This window comes from Hirundo rustica, chromosome 6 (genome assembly GCF_015227805.2).
Source record: "Hirundo rustica isolate bHirRus1 chromosome 6, bHirRus1.pri.v3, whole genome shotgun sequence".
Taxonomy (NCBI): Eukaryota; Metazoa; Chordata; class Aves; order Passeriformes; family Hirundinidae; genus Hirundo; species Hirundo rustica.
Genome location: NC_053455.1, coordinates 15,184,783 through 15,206,828, shown reverse-complemented (window position 1 = coordinate 15,206,828; position 22,046 = coordinate 15,184,783). Strand labels below are relative to the sequence as shown.

General features: G+C 36.0%; 2 protein-coding genes across 5 annotated transcripts in view; one reads left to right on the top strand and one right to left on the bottom strand.

Annotated features, from left to right (window-relative positions):
* Window positions 1-12,972, top strand: part of PPP4R4 (protein phosphatase 4 regulatory subunit 4) — a 63,703-nt gene extending 50,731 nt beyond the window's left edge. For 3 of the 4 annotated variants that reach the window (XM_040068143.2, XM_040068140.2, XM_040068144.2), the window contains 9 exons: window positions 412-556; window positions 1,428-1,469; window positions 1,562-1,636; window positions 3,579-3,654; window positions 4,111-4,191; window positions 4,516-4,609; window positions 5,054-5,124; window positions 5,870-6,005; window positions 11,084-12,972. In XM_040068143.2, coding sequence (XP_039924077.1) covers window positions 412-556; window positions 1,428-1,469; window positions 1,562-1,636; window positions 3,579-3,654; window positions 4,111-4,191; window positions 4,516-4,609; window positions 5,054-5,124; window positions 5,870-6,005; window positions 11,084-11,108 — 745 coding nt within the window. In that variant the 3' untranslated portion in view covers window positions 11,109-12,972. The remainder of the gene's footprint in view (window positions 1-411; window positions 557-1,427; window positions 1,470-1,561; window positions 1,637-3,578; window positions 3,655-4,110; window positions 4,192-4,515; window positions 4,610-5,053; window positions 5,125-5,869; window positions 6,006-11,083) is intronic. The other variant, XM_040068141.2, reaches the window with a different exon arrangement.
* Window positions 12,973-14,615: 1,643 nt separating this feature from the next.
* On the bottom strand, window positions 14,616-20,303 carry SERPINA10 (serpin family A member 10). Its single transcript, XM_040068046.1, has 4 exons — window positions 19,580-20,303; window positions 18,351-18,624; window positions 17,541-17,688; window positions 14,616-14,807 (listed from the first exon to the last, which is right to left on the bottom strand). The coding sequence occupies exons 1-4, from the start codon at window positions 20,283-20,285 to the stop codon at window positions 14,616-14,618; spliced, it is 1,320 nt and encodes a 439-aa protein (XP_039923980.1). The 5' UTR covers window positions 20,286-20,303.
* Window positions 20,304-22,046: the final 1,743 nt, after the last annotated feature.

The following is a 22,046-nucleotide window of genomic DNA, read 5'->3' as shown; positions in this document are numbered from 1 at the left end:
TGAAATTGCAGTAACGTGGTTTTTGGTGAGACTTGGTCACCTTTCTACAAATGGACCAGATTTTCGGGATTTTTAGGTAACTGATAAAATCAGGTGTGCAAGTCACTTGGAAAATCAGGAGGTCTCATTAATTTTCTAGAAGATTTAAAAAAAAACACCAAAAAAACAACAACAACAACAAAAAACAGATAAACCAAATATGTTTGTGGACTGTATTCGTGATCTGTAGACTTTTTGAAAACTGTCTGGACACATAAGCAACAATCACTTCTGAAAAATAAGACCACCTAACAATTAATTTGTGTCAAATGCTAGCATGCAATATACTGAGAATTAATAATATATATTAAACATCTGCATCAAAAAGTGAATATTTGGGTTGTTTGTTTGTTTGTTTGTTTGTTTTTGTAGAATGAAGCTATGCTGTTTGTTGCCAAAAGTCAAATCTACTCTGAAGATTCCCACTGATAAGCATTTACTTCAGCAGTTGGAATTATGTATAAGGAAACTTCTGTGTCAAGAGAAAGACAAAGATGTCCTGACTATTGTAAAAAGAGTAAGTGTTTTTCTTTCTAAGCAGCATTTAATCTTGGGTTTATCACTGAAAATTAAGATGACTAAAGTTGTGCTTTCTGTTGATTTTCTTAGTGTAAGAACAGGAGATTAAAAATTCCGTTGTCTATTATGTAATTTTGAACAGTTAAAAGGTGATGCAGTATAGTATGTTCTGTGAAATTTAGGAGTGTTGATGTTTCCTTGGTTACTTATATTGCAGTTATTTTGTAGTGATTCAAATTCAGGATTTTGGCTCAATGACCATTTATGAAAAAATAGCAAATGACTAGAGAAAGATTGAATGTTGATTCTAGTAAAACTCGTCAGGTTTGTGAGACAGAGATATCTTGTTAGTCCGTATATTTTACAATATACAGACAAAGCTTTTGCAGGATTTTGAAATGTTATAAATGTGTTTTTCATGTAAATATTCAAAAAAGTACATCTTTAAGGAATGCCCGTGCTTAGTCTCAAATTTAGAAACCATGAAGTGAAATTGCTTAAGTAGGTGGCTTCTTTACAGGGTCAGTCTGCAAGAGTGAGACTGGGTGAACACCTATATGGAAGCTTCTAAGTTATACACAGATTCCTGAGTTATTTTTTTCGGTCCTGGTTCCTAAGCCTGTGCTATAGCTATTCTTGCTGTGGTGCTTCCGTGAGTGTATTTTGATTTCCATGTAGGTATTGTGTGAACCTGTTCATTGTGAATCTCAGCAGGCCTCTGAGAATACTCTGTGACACTTTTAAGCTGCATTTTTACCACAAAAATAAAAGCATAGGCTTCAAATATTTAGGAAGAAAAGACAATTTTTTACTTCAAAGTGTGGCATGCCATTGAGTAATAATAAATAATGGTTTAATTTTCTTTGTAGACGGTGTTGGAACTGGACAGAATGGAGATCTCTGTAGATGCTGTAAGTACTTACTAACTTTAATACTTATAAACTACTCTTAGTTTCCATTTTCATGTAGTGATTTTTTTATTTTTATTGATTTTATTTTGAAGTTTCAGAAAAGATTTTATGAAAATGATTTATTGGATCGAGAAAAAGAGAGACAAGAACATCTCCTTTTGGAAATGGTATCTTTTATCAGTACACTGTCATTATTTTTAAATAGTTTGTTGCTGCATATTAATGAGGCAATGCAATATGCATATTTTGGAGACTGGATAGGTTCATAAGCTGTGTGTGGTTTCATTTTACACTTTATTATAGGGTTAAGTCCTTCAAAGTAACATGTAACATTTTTTTCTTTACTACCTAAATTTTGCTGTATCAATTAGAAGGGCAAACTCGAGTTTCTTGAGAAATACCACGTATAACGTGATAAACTGATCAATGAAACACCTCAGAATTCACGTATGGCTTCCCTAGGCAAAGAAATTAGTCTCATAACTTCTTTTGTCCCAAGGAAGCCAAAGAATGCTCTGTGTTACAGGCTTTCCTATTAGCCAGGAGAGAGAAAAGCCAGGAGAAAGGTGCAGTAAGTACTTTTGCACACCTCATATATTATATCTTCACCTTATATCTTCACCACATCTCCACAAAGCCTAGATTAGACCGCTGCAGTCCTCCTGTCTGCTGCGTCCCCTCCAGCCTGAGGTGGAGAAGCTGAGCAGCTGATAGGATTCAGAAGATCCTAAAATTGTTTACATGGTTCTTCTGACTTGTAGTAAATGAACTTCTTTGTAGGGAATGAGAAGACATTCAAGATTGTCCCTAAAATATCATTGTTTGTGGTCCACCTTGATGTCGATAGGTATTGCAGGTCAATATAAGCAAATGTACCTGACCCACAGACTTCCTGCCACTTCCTATTCTTGAGCCAGCAGTTCAGCTTTGTTCTCAGGACTTGCATGCACACACTCAAACTACTGAACTTAGCTCTAGCAGCCTTCAGGATGATACAGTTAATGATTTTATACTGTAAGTATTTGTATGGTGCAGAACAGCCTCCAGTGTGCTCCGTGTTACTTTGTATTGTGTGGTGAAATCAAATTTTACCATTGCTACAGCTCTACTTTAGAAAAGTACCTGAATTTTTATGATACGGGCCGCTGATACATGCAACCCTTCTGTATCACAAAGGCCTCATTAAGCACTGTCTGTGAGAGGCATGCTTTTGGGGAACCTGAGATGGACACAGTGAACTGTGGCATGTTGCAGTCCCAAAAAGATGAAGAGCCATTCAACCCACTTAAATGTATCTGACTGCTAAAGATTTTAATACTGGCTATGTTAGTAAGTTTCCTAAATTTTAGTAGCTGACTTTGTAGAAACTATTTTCCAGCAACCCTGACCTGAATTAGTTACCTCTTTCTTTTCTTGATTGGGTAGTAATTAGAACTACATGAAAAAAATAGATTAGAGCAATTATGGTTCACTTTATTTTTATTATGGAAATGGTATAGAAAATAAGCTAATATTATATAGTCTTTTGAAGCTGGAGTGGTATCTATTGACAAAATGGAATATACTTTTAGGCTGGGTGGTATTACAGAAGGGCAAATAAATTCCATGAACTTGAAAAATTGTACATAGTTAATTTTATTTTTCATAAAGATTTATCAACAGTAGATGTTAATTTTAGATCTTTATAAAGTTTGAATATATGTGACACACCTTAAAATTTTAGAAAGAACATGTCCATTGAATTGTATGACATAAAAGTGTTGCTTGTTCTATTTTCAGGGTGTCTGTGTTGCAGAAAATGTTTACATTGCTGGCTGCCAATGCCATTGCCGGCTGCTGGCTGTCTGTATCTTTTTGAATATTAAAAAAACCAAAAGCCAGGCACAATTTTAATTGTACATTATAGGTGTGAACTTCAACTCTGAGCTTTCTTCAGATTGTGGTTTTGAAATGAGATATGTACCCTGATTTCTTTCTGTACTATTTAATTGGTTCTCTGGATATTCATCAGGGATTGTACTATTAGCAGGAGAGAGGAACTGTTACTTGGAAACACAGTTTATTTACTTTTACCTGAGTAATATCTAAGAAAATTCTTTATTCTTTTAGGAACAATTAGAAAAAGAGAAGCAGAAAAATGAAGGAAGATCTACAAATATTAATGATAAAATCTTTGAAAAGAAGCGTAAGTTTGTTTATTTGTGTACATGTTGATGCATGCTTTAGTCTTCTACAAAGGTAGTAGAGAAAGGAGCAGGAAAGAGACACTTTATACAATAAACAGAGATTTAGAAATTGGAAATATAAGTTTTTTTCTATGTATTTCTGAAGTTCTTTATGAAAAATTGCCTCATAATGTATATAATATATAACAATATGTATGTTTTATTTTGGCTTTATTAGTACAATACATTACAGTTTTAGTTCTCTGTTATTTTTCACTTTGGGATATAGTGTAAATACTTTTCTGTGATATTTCTGGAGTGCTAGTAGCACTGGATTAGGTATTATTATTCTTTGCTCCAGGACTGTGATGTTATGTCCTCTCTTTTATATAAATTTAAGTTTTAAGAGAGAAGGGATTATACTGGACCTTTCTGTTTGTTTGTGTTTGTTTGTTTGTGTTTGTTTGTTTTTGTAGGTAGAGACAGTAAAACATCATCAGTGTTGGCAAAAAGTATCAACCTTTCTATTTCTGGAAGCTCTTCTGGTACATCAGCAGGTAAGAACAGTTCAAAAACTCAACTGGAATACTTTGATCTTGCATCATCAGGTAAAACCCCAGCAAAGCTGATCTGTGGACCCAAGTTTCACCTACTGCACAGAAGAAAAGATTCTTCTCCTAGAATTGAGTCTATTTTCTATGGTTTTTAGTTTTGTTTTACTCTGTAGTAGATAAATAATGACCTAAGGTTTATTTTTTTAATTGAAGTATTTAAACCATCTCCTTCCTTCATTTACCATAGGTTGACAGAAAAATATATTTTAAAGTGTTCTTAATTACTGAGGAAATGAAATATTCATAACATATTCTTTATAATTTTAGGCAAAGAAGAAAAAAAATCCAAGCTGGTTCGAAGCCAATCTTTCAGTACTCAAATACTGCATCCAAAATACAGCAACATAGACAAGTGTCCTAAGTATCTTTATAATCTTCATTGCTTACCTCATAGGCAAATGTTTGCTAATAGAGAGCTCTTATGAAATTAATGCTATGGATCTCTGAAAGTAGAGATGTGCTCATTGAATTGTGACTTATATTTTCAGCTTTCTGTTTAATTGATTAACTGAGGGATGAAATACCATCTAAGGCACGCTGAAGCCTAGAAATGGTTATTGGTAATGGTATTAACTTTTAAGTTAATATGTCACCTTTTATCATATATTAAAATAATTTTCAATATGAATTGGTAAATCTAATTTTGTACATTTCTTAAAGAAATTTCAGCATAACTTTCTCATTTAATTTTTTCATATAAACTCAGAAATAACCTCCAATACTACTAAACAGCAGGATGATACAATTGAGGGGAACACTTTTGTAAATAACCTACTTGGGTTTTTTCTGTTTGGTTTTTTTAAAGTAAAAGTTCTGCTACAGGATATACATCTTCAGTAGGAGGAATGGGAAAGAGTTGTATGTTATCCTTTAGTGGTAAGTAGGTTATTTTAATGTATTTTACTTCATTTTTTTTGTGTGGTTGTTGAATATATGGGCCAAATTAGACAGGCATACTCTTAAGATGTTATTCTCCTAAAGAAGGCAGAATAATAGATATCCAATACACTTGGGCATTTAAGTTCTAGTCTAGTAAGTGTGTTTTTCAGATTTTTTTTTCCCTACACATTTGTTTTAATTCACGTTTAAAAATAGTAAAAATAAACTGAGTTTGTCATGTCCTGGCTGGAATTTCAGATATCATAAAAAGGTTAGGTTCTGAGGGGAATGAATATTATGTAAAACTTCTGCTGAATTAAGAGATGTTTGCATGTTCTGTCCACTAAATTTTAAAGAGTTTGGATGATTAAAGATAAGCTTGAGATGAATGGCTTCCTAGAGAAACCTGTCTTTCCTTTCACTACCAATAGGCACTAGGCAATTAAATTACATTAAATAGCTAAATTGTAAGCAGCTGAAGATTGGCCCAAGAAATCACACTCTTTGCATACATTAAATATATTAATATTTTCTTTGAAAATGCGTATTCCAATTATTTAGTGGGACGTTTTCGTAAAAATACTTGAAGAAATGTTAAGTGGAAACCATTCTGTTAACATTTTGGATTAGTGCCATAGGGAATGTGCCACTATTGCCGCAGGAAAAACAGCTCATTCTGTTTACTTTCTGTGCACTGTTTTGAACCAGGATTCTTTGTCTAAGCTGCACCTTTGTGTTTCAGATGATTCATTACGGACTCATTCTGCTGGTAATAGTGGGAATGCTGCCTTCCCTTCTAGCTGCTCGCGCAACTTATTCAACTCAGCTGACCAAAAGAACAATGGAAATAAGGAGAGCCAGTCCCGAAGGATGAGCATGTAAGCTGTTGACACGATGTTAAACTGAGCCTAGGGGTAGCGTTTTCAAAGGGAACTCAAATGAGCCATGTAAAATTAGGCCTGTATTTATTATACTTCTGCATGCAGATTTTGAAATACTAAAATAGCAGGGTAGAAATGTGATGGATGCAATTATAAGTGTTTCTAAGATGGCATTACCTTCTAATTAGTCTTTCACATTGTTTCTCCTGCACATATTTGCATTCAGCTGGTACATAATTGAGGGTGGAATGGGACAAAGTGAAGATTAGTGCCTTTGATATGTAATAACTGCAGTCACAGTGATTTAGTTGCCTGTAACTGGAGAAATAGAATAGAAGTATTTTTAGACTACTTAATTTTTAATTTTCCTTCTTTTTGTGGACTTACATATGTTTATGTATCATTATATAACAATTCTGTGATGAATCTTGAGACTTACGATGAACTGGTACTGGTACTAGTTTGTAATACTGCCTTCTTTGCCTTACCATAGCCATTTAAAAATCCAAAACTTCAATGCCAGGCATCTCCCTCAGGCTGCTTTCCTTTAAACATCAGCCTATGCTGTTCAGCATTTTGCAAGAACAAAATGAAAGATGTATTTTTTTTCCTGCGCTAAAACTGTAAGTCATAGAAAATCACTGTGACATGTACTCACCCAAATCTCTGTAGACTTCAGCAGCAAATCCCCTGCAGATTCCTTTTACACTGTAACTAAATTACTGGCATTGGACTAGCTGTAATTTTGTGGGCTCAAACTGAGACTTTTCTTTGCTAGCACAGATTTGCATTCTTAGCCAGGGCAGAATGGAGAAAGGGAAGGATCCAGCAACAGCAAGAAAGGGAGTCTGGGGAAATAGACTTCAATGTAACAGCAACTACAACTGAAGCTAAGATAGGAAAGAGGAAACATCTTATACTGGTTTGCCAGGTATAAAGAGGAAACAATAGCAATGGTCTGTTTTGGTGAATTAAATATCTGTATGAACATATTTTTCCACTTCTGTATTTTCTGTTTCCTTTAAAAAACAAACCAAAACATCTCCCCAGCTTTGCTCAGGATTTTAAGTTAATAAAATCACTAAATTGTAAAATAAAGCACTCAAAAGTTTAAAAAATAAGAAAGGAATTTCTCAGACGGTATTCATTTAGCTCATTGTGTACTTGATTTTTTTTTTTCTGCTGGAATTCTACCATCTCCACTGTACAAGGTAAACTGTTTTCTAGAATGAACTCAAGCTTGCAGAGTGACATATAGTTTTTAAACCTGCTTTTATTTTGTAGAGAAAGTTGGAAGGTAAGTTGTGAATGCAGATGTACTCTTTGTTTGAGTTAGTGGTTTCACAGGAAAAGTGCTTTAAAGTGCCAAATCACTTTGCCCTCTGTCCCTGTCTTTGGCAGTGTCTAATGGCTTCTCTTAATACTACCCACAGTTCTTCAGACTCTTTATAGGTGATCATTAGGGGGTCACTTATTTCAAAGTGCACCATTTCAAAGTCAGCCATTAGATTAGTAGACCTGCTGACATTTTCAGCTATCTACAAAGTAAATGGGGCATTTATCTTGAGAACATAAAATGTCATGGAGTGCTACATAGTTTCAAAAATTAGGTGTGCTCAAGACCGTATTTTCCTTCCCCCTAATCACTGTATGTCTCTTTTCCTCGCTTTAAACCAGAAAATTAGTTAAAACGTTGTAAATATTTATATCAATCTGTAGAAATTCCTATTATTTGTTGTCCCACAAGGATTTGGGGAAAATTAATGGATTAATATTCATGAAGCAGTGCGGTGCAAGGGTTAGTTAGACATATTTTTTCTATCACATAAAACATTTCCAAATTTCAAAGGTTTTTCTGTCTTTCATTTAAAATAAAACTGATCTCTTTTGTTTAAATACGGAGGGACAGGAAAAGGCTCACACAGAGCAGTTTCCACTTTTGTCTTCAGGCAGGAGGGTGGAATGTAAGAAACACAGCTTCAAGTCTCTATGTACCATTCCCAAACAAATACCTTAAGAGCAGAGTATTTGAAAGCAGGTATCTGATCAAACACAATGATCTGGGTGCTTTGTCTGGTTCAGAAAGTCCCTGGACTGCATAGGGTCAGAAGCCAAAGAGGATATACCAGGGGAAGAAAAACGTTTCTGGGGAAAGAAGGGGAAGTTTAGGATGTCCTACATTTAGTTCTGAGTAAAAGTTTTAGGGAAACTCTTACTCTGTGTTATGGGAAAAGACATCTCTCAAGGTGGTCTAATGTCTGCTGTGCTGTAGATTCAACTTCTCTTTTGTAAACTGACCCAGTACTTCACTGTTTTCATAAGAAAATGAAGCAGCTCTATAAGAAGATATTAAGAGATACAGATATAGGAATGTTTGGTGGCAAATACATTCAATCACAGATATGTTTAGCTGTACTTTTTATCTTTCTTTTACTCTGGAAGTCAGGCCTGGTGCTAAATATATGCACACTTAAATTAAAAACAAACAAACAAACAAACAAACAAAAAACCCCCCCAAACCAGAAAACAATTAAAAAAAAAACAAAAAACCAACCCACCAACCAAAAAACAAACAAAAAACCAACAACAAAACAACAAAAATGTCAGTTTCAAGGAGGCATTATTTTCTGAGTAGAATGGTGGAAAAAATTGATTCCAAATATATAAGCAGCTGACAGAAATCACTCTGAAAGAAGAATTTGGCAATTGTACAGTGAGAGGTACAATTGAATAGATGCTCATCAATGAGCATCACCTTTGGTGGACTGACTAAGGCAGAAAAGTCACTAAGGTGATAAAATAATAATTGGGTTTTTTTTAGATGTATCATCACGCAGATTTACGTATGTGCTGGTTAAAATTTGTACTGACCATCTCAATTCTGGCAAGACCTAACTTTTAGTTGGCTGTCTCTGCAGCTTGCCTAAGGTAATTGCTAATATGCTTCTTTTTCCAAGTAAATATGTGGGCAGTAACACAATAACTAAAGTATGAGCAGATAAAACTAATGATTTTTAGTTTGAAATGATATATGTTTGGACAAAATATTGTTTAATTGCTTAAGCCTAATATTTTCCATAAAATTGCTCTACTGGCAAATACTCACTTTTGACAATTTAGTGCAGTTTGCAGCGTTGAAGAATTTCTGATTTCATATATGATAGTGCTCCAGGAATTTTTCAAAATTTAGAGTTACTTACAGACTTACTTACACAGTTACAGTTACAGGTGGAGAACTGAAGTATTTTCTTAGCACACTCATGCATTCAAACATTAAGTTTGAACTAATTCATAAGGGTGTGCCAATTAAAGTTTTTTCTCTTTATGAAAATAACACAGGTGCAAGGAAAAAAAAAATAGTAGATCATGATCCAGTGCTCACCAGCAGGTGTCAAGGAAGTATTGTTTTAATGTAGGTGTCAGCTGCTAGGTCTTAGGTAATACTTAGGCCATAGAAAATGCTAGAATTATGGTAAAGCAGCACCCATATAACTTAATGGGGGAATCACAAAAGAGATGACTGTCTGCTTTAAGTACCTGATGGAATAGGAAAGAATCAAAGAGAGCACTGGTTGAGTACTTTGTCCCACAAGAGATCTTACTTAATATGCAGAACAGAGAAGTTTTTCTGACTTCTGTTGAAGATTTGCCAATTAGATCATGAATCATCCTAGTGCAGACATTGACATAAATAGTGAACACTGTGTTCTGTCAAGCACTCTGATCTTATATCCTTATGCTATGTAGCTTTATTATATTCTTTTGAATGTTTTCAGCTTATGAGAGTAAGCTTTATGAGAATAAGATGTTTTGCTTGAGTTTATACTGCTGTAATATGACTGCAAATGTTCAACGTGCAATTGTTTAAAACTGTTTTATTTAGAAACTTTATAAATCCATCAATAAATATATCCACTTTATAGATACCATTTAAGTATTTTGCATCTTGCCTACAGACCTACAGATATTGGCTGATTTTATTTCACTTTGAATGAAAACTTTCTTCAAGGATGTGTGGTACAGGTTTTTCATCTTGTAAAAAGAGGGAGTAGATTTATTGTTGCATAAAATTTAATTTTCTAATTTATTATTAGAAATTTCTAATTTATTATTAGAAAGTTAATTTTTCTGCAACAATAAATCTAAATAAATACCAGTATTTTATAAGATGTCCACAAGTGACCTATAAGACCTCCAGTTTGTTGCGTGACCACGATGTACCTGTTACATGTTTAAGATAAGTGTCTTAAAGTAATGTCTTTCCTCCAGTCATGTAATTGCTTAGAAAATGAAGCACAATGTGAAATAGTTCTGCCACTGATCTGCTACTCTTTGAGCTGGTTACTAACAGCTTTTAATCATGTTTTCATCATGACATTTGAGAGGCTGGAAGTTCCGAGTTCCAGCTGGCATGTGTTTTGCATCCCATTTCTATGACGAGGCTAGTACGTATCCTGACATTGATATATTATCATATAATGTATGCAGTTTTTAAATACATTGACAGTTTTAGAACAGTTAAACAGAACAATATAATGTGTTATTTGTAAATGATACTGTAAAACATTGATGCAAATTAGTATTTCCAAGAGTTCTAAGAGTTACACCTCTTTCTTTGAAATACTTCTGACTGATACAAATAGTTGTTAATTGACACAGCTCCAACTCTTTGAAACTGAAAACCAGTATATCTAAAGATTAAAAAATTAAGGCATGAAAAATCCAGAAATTACCCAAATGACCTTTGGTCAACAGAACACCTAGAAATCACGGTGTAATGTGCCAGACTTTTGACACTTTGGTAGCCGTGAGTAGACTGCTTGTACCACCTTAACCATCTCACTGAGATGGAGCTCTACAAGACCTTCTGTAGACAACTTAATGAAGGACTTCACCCTTCTTGAGAAGAATGCCCTCAGAATATGTCCATTTGGCTTTTTCAGTGGGTGCAATAGAGCAGCTCGTCATTTTTAAAGTACAGCAGCTTAGAGTTAAAATGTTGTGCACAATAGCAGTTTAATATGTCATGTAATTTAATAATATAGTAACAACATATTATCTCCTTTTGCATGAAGAAAAAACAGAAAATCAAATTCCTAGATCATCTGACAGAAAAATGAGGGAACCAGAGACTGGAGGAAGCAACGTTCTGATGGGACAAGGTGGGCACAGCAGATCGGACTCTCTAATGCCTGGACTGAATAAAATGCATCCTGCAATGTTAAAAATTTAAAATAAATCTTCTAAATAAAAATCCAAGCTGTAAAATATGTTCTGATAAACAGTGTAATGGTTGCAGAATTCTAACATTGTAGTGACATGGTAGGAAATATAACTTCAGCTATGTGCTCTTAACTGCTGCAGCTAAGGAGATTTTGTTTTCTTCAGTTATGCCTTTGTAGTTTGAAGTCTTGGATTTAGAGTGCACATGCCCATTATTTAATTGGCTTATTTACAATCTTAGCAACTCTTAGCTCCCATATTTTAAGCAAGAAATAGAAGGAATTGTTATGAATATGAAAAAGTAATACCATATTTTAAAGAATCTGCAAATCTAGTTTAAGACCAAAGTCCAGAACCATTGATCAGCCTATAAAAAAATACAGACTTTTGAATCATTGTGCTGTGAATTTGGAATTAATGTTTTTACAAGTACTAAGTTCATAAAAATTCTGTGTAAGTTTCAAAGCAATCTAAAAGCAAATGTCTCCTGATGATGTAAAAAAAAGTTTTATTTCCTAAGTTTTGTTGTGTAAATACTTATTTTAATTTTAGTATTTCAAATTGTATTTTCATTTTAATAATTCATAATAATCTAGTTTTTAATCAGCTGCTATTGCAAGCTGCCATGGTTCAGTGATGTCATCTGCATTTGTTTGTATTTATGCTAATGTTTCTATCAAAATTTATGTGGAAAAACATGCAATCATATTTTGAAAAGTTCTATTTATGCCAATACTTGAGAGAGAGATTATGAAGCTATTGTCAGCTTCTCTTTCAAAATGGGGGCAGCATAAATATATTGATATCAGAAATATATGGTTTTTAAAATTTATTGGTGTATGATAAAGATGATCTGGTCAGCGTATGCATATGTGTGTGTGGTTACTTTTTATAATGTAAAAACATGAATGATGATTTACTCAAAATAAAACCTAGGACAATGCTGTACATGCATGTTCTTGAAAAAAAATTCTCAGGGCATCTTTTGTAATTAAAATAAATAAAAGCACTTACCTATGGAGGATATTTATTTAAAATAGTGAGAATGCTAGATGTATGCTATCTGCGTGAAGTACAAAATGTTTCTTTGGATTAAGCACTGCCTGAATTCTTAAGCTTCCTACACCACAGTTGGTTTTAGCTGTATTCTCTGTCTTAAGTCACAGGCATTGTTTGAGTTCTGTGGAAATACTTAATTTTTCAGTTTGTTCTGCAGCCTGGCATAGGATCTTGTAAATCACAAATTTCTTTAAGAGTTTCTTCGAGTTCTATGATGTTTAACATTCAGTATTGCTATAGGTGTACTGATGAACGGGGCTGGCTCCTCCCGTGTTCTGCTTTGGGTTCATTAATGCAAGCAGATAATCCCAGTTCCCCAGGCACAGCTGACTCAAATGCCAGCTCCAGCTGCTCACCTGTGAGCCACAGGAGACTGCTCAGTCTGTTCTTGGTCTGACCTTTGGCAGGGACCAAACGCAGATCATCAGTAGCCAGCTCTAGAACAGGACTCAAACTGTGTTTGCCCTTTTGATTCCATTACTAGAGCAATGCAGAACAACCAGTAAGTTCAGAAATTTGAAACATATAATGAGTTCTGTAAACAGTCTGTCTTTTGTTCCTTTTTGGCTGTCACTGTCTGTCATTTAAAACGGATAAATTTATTTAGTGCTGATAACACATGCTGTACTCAATAACCCAAAATGCCTTCAATGTAATCTTTAAATGCTCTATTTAGACATTTTTTGGACTGGACATTTTCCTTCTGCAATACCTCTGGCGTTTTGTCCTTGCTTTCATCAGTCCTTTGCACTACAGACCTCCATCCAAGCAGTCTTTTTAGGGACAGCTTACATCTGGGTTAGTTCTGTTAGACAGTACCAGTGCATTTGAGCCCCTGATGGTGAGCTGTAGCTCTGGAGTAACAGCTGAAGGTCAACTGTGCAGTGGAATTTGTTGGTTTTTATGTGGACCAGTGGCAGGAAGGAGGGATTCTCTTTCTGGGCCCATTTGTAGTGCAGTCCAGAGTCAGGTTAGATGCACCTTCATAGTCTTGTCAGATAGCAGATCCTGCCTCTTAAGTCCTCTTGTGAGTGGTTTACATCAGTGTCTCAGCTGTTGTGGGCGGACACCAAATGGTAACTGAGGTGATTTTTAGAGATTTACCAGCTTTATCCTATAATGTGTATTTTGTATCTTCTCTAGCAGATGTATCTATGTATGTTTACTGATAGACAGCTGTCAAGTTCCTTGCCAAATTATTTTGAAAAGTCTTCTGCTCTTTTTTGGGTGATTATTTTGAGAAGGTTGTATGAGCAAGCATAATAACGCTGAGATCTGTTAGTTGCATAAACCTGGAAGTAGCTTTTTGCATTGTTTCCTACTTTATCCATAGGACTCTGCTAATTAAGAACTATTAAATGTTAAAATCTTGTCATTCTGTTGGAAGCACTGCTCTACTTGAATAAAGGAAATTGTGTTTAGATCATGGAAATACTTTTCTGAAACATCTTGGTAAGTCCTTTTGGATTTTAGGATCAACTCTGTGAATAGATATATTCCACTTCAGTGGAGGTATGTTTCTTCCTACCAAAGTCTGCCTTAGATCAGTTTTAGAGTCCTGTTAACGTAGTTCACCCTGGTGTCTAGATGATATTACAGGTAGAAGTTCTGGGTTTAGGAGAGGGCAGTCTTTGCGCTATGAAATAGTACAGGCCAGATTTTCTAAGATCAGAATACCTAAGTTATTTTTCAGAACTATTTTTTTTTTTTAATTCAAAGAATATTTTTAAGGCACATCATGTACTCTGAGAAAATGAGGTGATTTGATAGTCTGCATAAACGTTTTTAAAGGGGTCACACTCACAATGTAGACCTCATTATAGACTTATTTTCTACACTAATAAAATAAAGATATCTAGACAAAGATTATAAATTATCTTTTAGGGCTTTATGCTGCTTCTGTTTTTATAACTGGCAAAATTCTGCTAACATTGAGGTCACTGGGCTCTTCAATCTGCAACAGAAGATAACACTGAGAAATCTGCAGTGTGTGGGAATGAGCTTCCTAAGATTTTGGCATCTGAGTGTCTGGGGCTTTTTATTCAGATTTATCTCTAAAATATTGATTTTTGAAATTCCACTTCTGTGGTTATTGGGTTTTCTGTTACCAAAGGTAGATTTTACAAGTCATATTTTTGTTGCTTTGAGCCTTAATGAAGTTAGCTCGTTATGTGGCATTAATAAAATATTGCTAGGATGACCCAGTGCTAGCAGGAGAGACAAAACAGGTTTTCACATTTCATATTTCTGTGTCCTTTTATTCTAAAATAAATTAATAAAAATAAAGCCTCTTACATACCAAAGAATAGAAAGTATTACCTTTATTCACATTTGTGTTGGATCAACCACCCTGCCAATGAACAGTAATGTTTTAAAAGTTTCTTCAAAAATCATGAAAAGGAATGGTCGGTCCACTTTGATGACAGGAGGCACTGTGAATGCAGTTATTTCTGACCCACTTGCTGCTGCTGCCTCAGTTCCTTCTTCATCCACTTCAATAACTGCCTTTTGGACAACCTGAAGTGTAAGGTAGAAATAAATATGTGACAGAAGTAAATACTAACATGAAGAGTATTTTTCCAGGTGAAGGCATTCAGTTGAAGTAGGCTTCTGTTAAGGATTAAAATGAGCAGTTCAGTGCAATCTACCTGTGTTAGACTGGTAGACCCCTGTGCTGTCTGCTTCAGCAGCAGAGGAGTCAGCACAGCCACTATGCCACAGTGCTCACAGTGTGGATGCTAGCTCAGGAGTCATTGCACTTTTCCACGTTTCTGAGCACAGACCTCACTTAGAGATTGGGGGGGGGAGGAGTGTTGCATGAAGCAGCCATTGCATTTGTGTAGAGTGCTCCTCTTTGGCACCTGACTGTGCAAAGGAGTTTCTCAGTTGTAGGAAATATGTTTTCACCAGTCACTAACACTGACTGGCTGGGTATGTCATTCGCAGCTGATTTTGTGAGAGCTTAGGGAAATGCACTGATTGCTTTTTCCCCAGCATATTTCTGATTTGTACATTTAGTAGCACAGAATAAATATGTAGAGCAATAAGGTACTAAAACTGCAGCCTGGCAGAATCTGATTTCTCATTTTTTCATCTTTTCCATTTTGTACTTTCAGCCTACTTATACCTCTGAGTGCTTCTGCTGTGTGTCTGTATTGGTGAACTGCCTGGTCATCTAGTGGATTTCCAGCTCCTAAACTCCTAATTGTAGGAAATACTTATGTGAAAACAGTTGAAGGACCTCACCAGTGTTGAGCTTTCTGCTACATATTCTTAAATAATATATTTGTCTTTCACAATTCACAGGGATGGAATGCTCCTCTGGCACTTTGTAGCTGATGCACATATTGCTTCTAATATCAGTTAGCAGCTCCTGTTAATGTGTGATTTTTTTCATAACACAATAGAGTTAACTGCTGAGAATCAGCATGAAAGTTACATGATCAAGAGGAAGGGAGAAAAGTGCGGCATATTGCCATTGTATTTCCCAACAGTGAAATAGTTCATACCAAACTGAAAATCACTGCAATTTTATCTATTAAATATTCATTCTTTGAATGTTACATCTTCCCAGAAAGGTTGTTTTGTTAAGCCACTGCAATTTTGAAAACCCGTAGGTCAAGCATGAGAGTTTTTGAAACTTGTATAGATGTGTTTATTATACCACCCTGTTAACTGGCTAATCAAAAAGGCTTTTATAAGGTGTAGGGAGATTTTTAAGAGCAGCACCAGAAGGATTCTTTTTCATAGAGTGAAAATACCCAAAGGGAGGGTGCAAAGAAGGTGGATCCAGGCTCATCAGTGGTGCCCAGTGACAGGACCAGAGGCAGTGGGCACCAAGTGAAACAGAAGGTTCCCTCTGAACATTGGGAAACGCTTTTTCATGGGAGGGTGACTGAGCACTGGCACATGTTGCCCAGAAATACTATGGATTCTTCTTCTTTGGGGACATGCAAAAGCTTCCTGGACATGGACCACAGCAACTTGCTCTAGGTGACCCTACTTGAGCAGAGGAACTGGACCAGGTGACCTCCAGAGGACCCTTCCAACCTTAACCATTCTCTGATTCTGGGAAGCCTCTCTTGGAGTTACGGTCCTGGATTGTCAGTGCCATACAACCCTCCACACCCACAAGCAGTTGCATGCTACAATTTCCTTACATAAGTTTATAATGTAATGTTTTTAAATTCTGTGCCATATTAATTTTATTTGGATCTTTTTTATACATTCATCTTGTTTCATAATTTTTTTTTACTTTTACTGTAACTTAGGAATTTGTATTTAGAATTAATTGCTTTTCATCTTGTTCCCACACACTCCATTCTTGTGGGCACAAGTATCTCTGTGTGTTAGGTCTTTCATCTCCTTTCTTTGGTCATGCCTTTTAATTTCCTATTTTCAGCAAATTGTATTTTTTATAGACTAGCTGTTTCTTTTTCATAAGACATCTCTGGTCACACAGACCTATTCCTCCTTAATATTGATATGATGGACAAGTCCTTTGTCTGCCATTCTCTTCTGCTTCTCATTCTGCCTCTTTTTTATCAGTCTTCTGAAATTAATCTATGCTTTCCCTTAAACAGTGGTACAAAATATCTCTTCCTGCTCCCTCCTCTTTTTCCATGGGGCTGTGTTCATGTCTTCTTGCCCGTTCACTGCCCTTGGTTTTACCTGTTTAAAGTTTCTTTAAAAGTTTCAGCATACAAAGTGGAACAACTCTGTGGGTTGGAGTACAACTATAGTGTGCCAATCCTTTGCTGTGAGATTCCTAAAGTTTTTTGTTTGTTTGTTTGTTTGTTTGTTGTTGGGTTTGGGGATTTTTGGGGTTTTTTTTTTTGAGAGTATACCTGTCTCTGAACTGTGTATGAGGAGTTCTTTCCTTGAATTTCCTTCCTTGCCCTGGTTTTTGCCATTTGATTCTTATTTACAATGTCTTTCTTTCTTTCTTGTTCATAGGTTTTGTGAAATTGTGCTCATTCCCTCCCAACCATATTCCTCTTGCAGCAGGGCTTTTCTCCTGTGATGGGTTAGCTGTGGGAGGTGTTGAGCACCTATGAGATGTCACTGCCCCTTACCTCTACACACCTCTCACTTGAAATGGAATCTGTCCTGATTAAAATGTGTAGATTGCATATACCTGGCAGATGAGGTACTTTGCTATTAGTGTCCCTGTAAATTTATATGACCATCTTGGCTGGGCCATTTATATACTATTATAGTCCAAACAGCAAATAATTTTAGTAGGCTTACCTGTGAAACTGCTACATATTCGTGATCTGTCAGATGACTAAGATCTGCTGAACGTGTAAAGAGCTTTTTAATTCCAAGACCTTGAAGCAGTTTCTTCATTTTGTATTTTTGCTCTAGTTTAAACTTTGGAAATGAAACATCCACTTTTCTGTTAAAAAAAAAAAAATGCAAACAGTCACTCAACTGCTGAAATTCACACTACTCAGGAATTAAGCTTTACATGGAAAAAGAAGGGACAAAAACTGAAGAGTCTCTGCTGGCATTTAGGTTGGCAGAAAATAATTTCTAACCTGTTGACTGGCAGTAATGCTAGAAATCATTTCCTTCTCTGTATAAATACTTCCACCAGCAGTTACAGTGTCCTGATACCAGGGTGACACACTAATTTATTGACTGATGAAAAGGATTGTCACTTCAGGACCTGCATTTCAAAGGAATCATTTGGGTTTACATTTTTATACTCAAATTTATCAATTCTTCTGGGTTTCCCCTGGTAAGGAATGTTTAATAAATGTCCAGATTTATTGTGGATTTTGCTCAGCAGTACTAAATTTAAGAAGAGACCTAAGGATGAATATAGAAAGACTCATGCCCTCACAGAGAGAGACATTTTTAACTGAGATGAGCCGAAGTTTTGTCCCCTCAGAGCCAAAACTTTCAAACTCTGTCAAGACTCTGTAGATACCTTTTGCCACAGAGATGCTACCATGGGAAAAGTCTTTGGAAGACCAGCTAAACTTTGCTGGGCTTTGTTGCTTTGCTGCAGTAGACATCAAAGACATTAGGGCCCCATGGATGTCAAAGCAATACCTGGTTTTCATGTTTCCAAGCCAGGATTCCACAAGCTCTGTAGTCAAATGGTCTTCAATTGAAATGTAATCTCCCTCTTTTTCTGGGATAACAATCAGCATGTGGGCATTCCCTTTATAAGGTATCTTTATCACAGTGCATCTTAAGTTCTCATCAAAAGTTGAATTAATTTTATCTGACTTGAACATCATGGGTACTTGTACGCTTCTGTATTTGTTTATGTGGAAAGTCTCCATTTCTGTGAATTTGGGATTAAATGGATAGACCCACTTGCCTGAGGAAAGAAAGAAATTAAATAGTTATGTGTGTTTAGATTTGTTCAGAAAAATGTTCTAAAAAGTTTAAAAAATTATAGGATATTTTCTGTATCTAGTTGAAGTGGCTTTCATTTATGTCTGGGATAAGTGGATGATAATTTCAGTATATTTTATGTTTCATGTATATAATTTTTTTACAGAAAAAACCCCGAGTAATCCACAAAATAAACTGCTTCATTTGCACAGAAAGAAGGGAAATACTTTTCTGAGGTTGGTTAGTTGCCACTCAAGTTCAAAATTTATGTTCTCTTTGTTTTATAAATGCCTGGTAGCATCTGACCTTTCCTAACGTAATCTTCTCTGAAATTCTTTACCAGCTGTTCAGTATCCTGTATCTAATTTAATTATCCAGTATTTTGGATGGGGATTCACTGACCCCTCCATGGAATGGTTTCTGCCCGTCACTGGTATTCTTTTCCTTCCCTCTGTAAGGTAATAAAAACGGGTTCTTGGGTTCCTCTGGGGCAGATGATTCTTGGTGGAAATAGAGAAAATATTTTTGTTTCAATGATTTTGTGTACTATATTAAATCAGTCCATAATTTTATGCCCAGTATCCAGCATTTAAGATTATTGCGATTAAGACTTCTTCATTTTAAGAGGTGAATGAAAATAAAATATTGTTTCCTATCATAAAGGGGGATAATTTGGAGATGGACTGAGATTGATTGATACAGGGCTTTTTGTTCTCTTTGAGACTCTATTGTATGGAAGACAACACAGAAGAATTGTGGCTCCCTATCATGAAAAATAATTTCCTATTAAATAAGCTTATTTTAAAAAAGTAAACTTAGATAGATTCATAGAGAAAACAGGACATCTAAATTCATTTAAACTCCCCCTAATGTAGATTAAGTTAGAGTCCTGATTATCCTAATAAATAATTATTCTGCAAAGTAAAAACAGCAATTACCTTTAAAGAAAATGTAGTCCACAAGCACCAGTTTATTATGGCGGTCCAGCTCTTCAAAAAGCCCTGGGATTTTTCCTTTGGTTGTTTTGTTAATGTTTTGATTGATGAAAAGTTTTGCCTGGGTTAAATTTTCAAAGTCCACTTTTAGGAATTCCATATCAAAGTACTGCTTAGATAAATTCAGGAAAGACTCCTTGAGTCTGAAGTCCTTTTGAATAAAAGAAAGAACACCTTGCACAAGTAGAAATTCTTCATTCATTGTGATGTTACCTTTCAGTTGTTTAAACAAAGATGGTAAATGTTGGCGATCCACTCTGTCCTTCACAACATGGAGGTTTAGACCTTTTACAATTTGTCTGTATGTTTCTCCTTTGGCTGCCATCATATAGACACTCATGAGAGCTGACACAGAAAGGGGAGAGATGATTACATTGTTATCATGTGTCATTGAGATTTTTCTGTAGAGGTTAAATCCAAAATTTGCAGTCTTTTCAGTGAAGTTGTGAAGAGAGAAGTCTTCAACACCTTGGTCTTCAAGAGGCTTAGAGATATTTTTGTGATGATACCACTCTTTGGAAATACTGATGTTACTTCTTTCCAAGAAATTACTCTCCTTTTCCTCCTTTGTAAATTTAGGTTTGATATCAGCCTTGATGAATTCAAAACATATTTCACTTAAGAGAAGTATGGAGATTCCTGTTTTCATGTTGACATCCAATAAAGAGCTCTTTAGAGTTGTTTTTTTCCTAAAAAAAAAGAAAGGCAGCAAAATGACTTTTTAGTTTGTTCTTCCATTCACAATGCAAAAGGTCATAGATGTAGTGAAGTGGTCTTTCTGCATCTTCAGGGTATACACTCTAAACCTGGCCAACAAAATGTTTAGAGATGACTAGGCAGATCTTACAGGACACCTCAGACAAACCTTAGCATTAGATATTGTGTAAATTTGCAAATGAAAGGCACTTTGAAAGTATAAAGTGTAAATAGAATTATCATCATCTTTCCATTAAAGCAATATATGAATTTTCTTCCATACAGCAGTATTGAATTGCACCTTATGGAAAAATTTTGAATGGCCACAATCTTTGGAGATGCATTTTCCCATTGTAAATTAAACAGGATGTTCAAGACCACCAAACCTACACACATTCCTTTTGTATAGCAGTGGAAAAAGGGATAAATGAGATTAAAAGATGGATTATATGGCCCACTATTAAAGTAGTAAGAGATTCAACAGTCTAGAATCACATGACAATTGTTAACTACTCCTTTTAAGTTAAGGATCTGTAACAGCAAATTACGGTCATTGTATAATTTGTGATTTGGCATATGGAAAAGCTGGTTTTATCCAATTTATTCAGAGTTCAGCTGAATTTCACAGTTGGCTGATTCAGGCTGTGGGAGTTAGTCCTGAAAAGGTATGTTGATGTGAGTACTGAGACATTTGGGTGCCAAGTCACGAGGTGCTTTTGGCAGTCAGGTGCTGTGCTATTTTCTTTTGAGATAATAGGTCACGTTCTGTACTTGCTGCAACACAGATGGGCTGTCATGACTTAATCGGGAGGCAGTGAATTCGATGAACACTATGCCTGCTCTTGAGTGCATGGCAGACAGAGAACAGAGCAAAATATGCAGCAAATACTTTGTGAATATTTTTTCTTTATTTTTCTTTCCCATTAACCCTTTCTTTATTTTTAATGAGGTTCCCAGTGTCTGGATTTTCAGGACTGGAGTAGGGAAGGGGATGACTTCAGCTGCTGCCTTGCTTGTCAAGTGGTGCATGCGACTTCTGGAGTGCTGGGATACTCACTGTCCCTTGGCAGGCTGAAGCAGTGCAGTTCCGAGCTATTGCAGTAACTGCTGAGCATTCCTTCTGCCTCTGTAGTGACCCACTTCTGTGGGAAGTACAGGCCCAGAGGTCCTGTTCCTGCCACAATGCTGCACCTGCCCTGGGAGAGAAGAAGGTTCTTTCCTCTGGGACTCATCCCTACTTTGAAGAAGCATCCTTGGACACTGCAGAGTCAGCTCTAGCCAAGAGGCAGGGATTGTAAAATTTTGCTTTTGATCATATTCAGTCACAGGGAAAGGATTTTCTGCAGCAGCAGTCCCTCCCTCTAGCAGGCCTAACTGCTCACCAGGCATTGCAGAGTGCAAGCTCTTCCTCACCTTTTCTAGGCAGGGTGCAATTCCTGCACAACATCGGGCAGGGTTGCGTTTGGCAGATGTCACTGTAGCATCTCTCTGGGAGATCTGGGACAGTACTTGGCTCAAGTTGCCACCAGCTTCCCCCAGGAGATGTGAAGGGACTGACTGGGCAAAACGCTGAGTTGCCTTCCGGAGGGCTCTGCCTTCCCAACACAGATAGGTTTTGGATGGAAAGGGCAGGACAAATGCAGAAGTTCTTGTTTACAGGTTTATCCCAAACTATTCAACACTCAAGGAAAGATTCCTGAACCCTTGGGCAAAC

What these genes read in the sequence shown, in the direction of transcription:
- SERPINA10 (XM_040068046.1), bottom strand. Translation starts at nt 20,285, where the DNA reads ATGAAAACAGGAATCTCCATACTTCTCTTAAGTGAAATATGTTTTGAA. An exon ending in CTTGGAAACATGAAAACCAG is followed by an intron (nt 17,689 to 18,350) that starts GTATTGCTTTGA and finishes TTTTTTTAACAG; the next exon opens with AAAAGTGGATGTTTCATTTC. An exon ending in AATATGTAGCAGTTTCACAG is followed by an intron (nt 14,808 to 17,540) that starts GTAAGCCTACTA and finishes CTTACACTTCAG; the next exon opens with GTTGTCCAAAAGGCAGTTAT.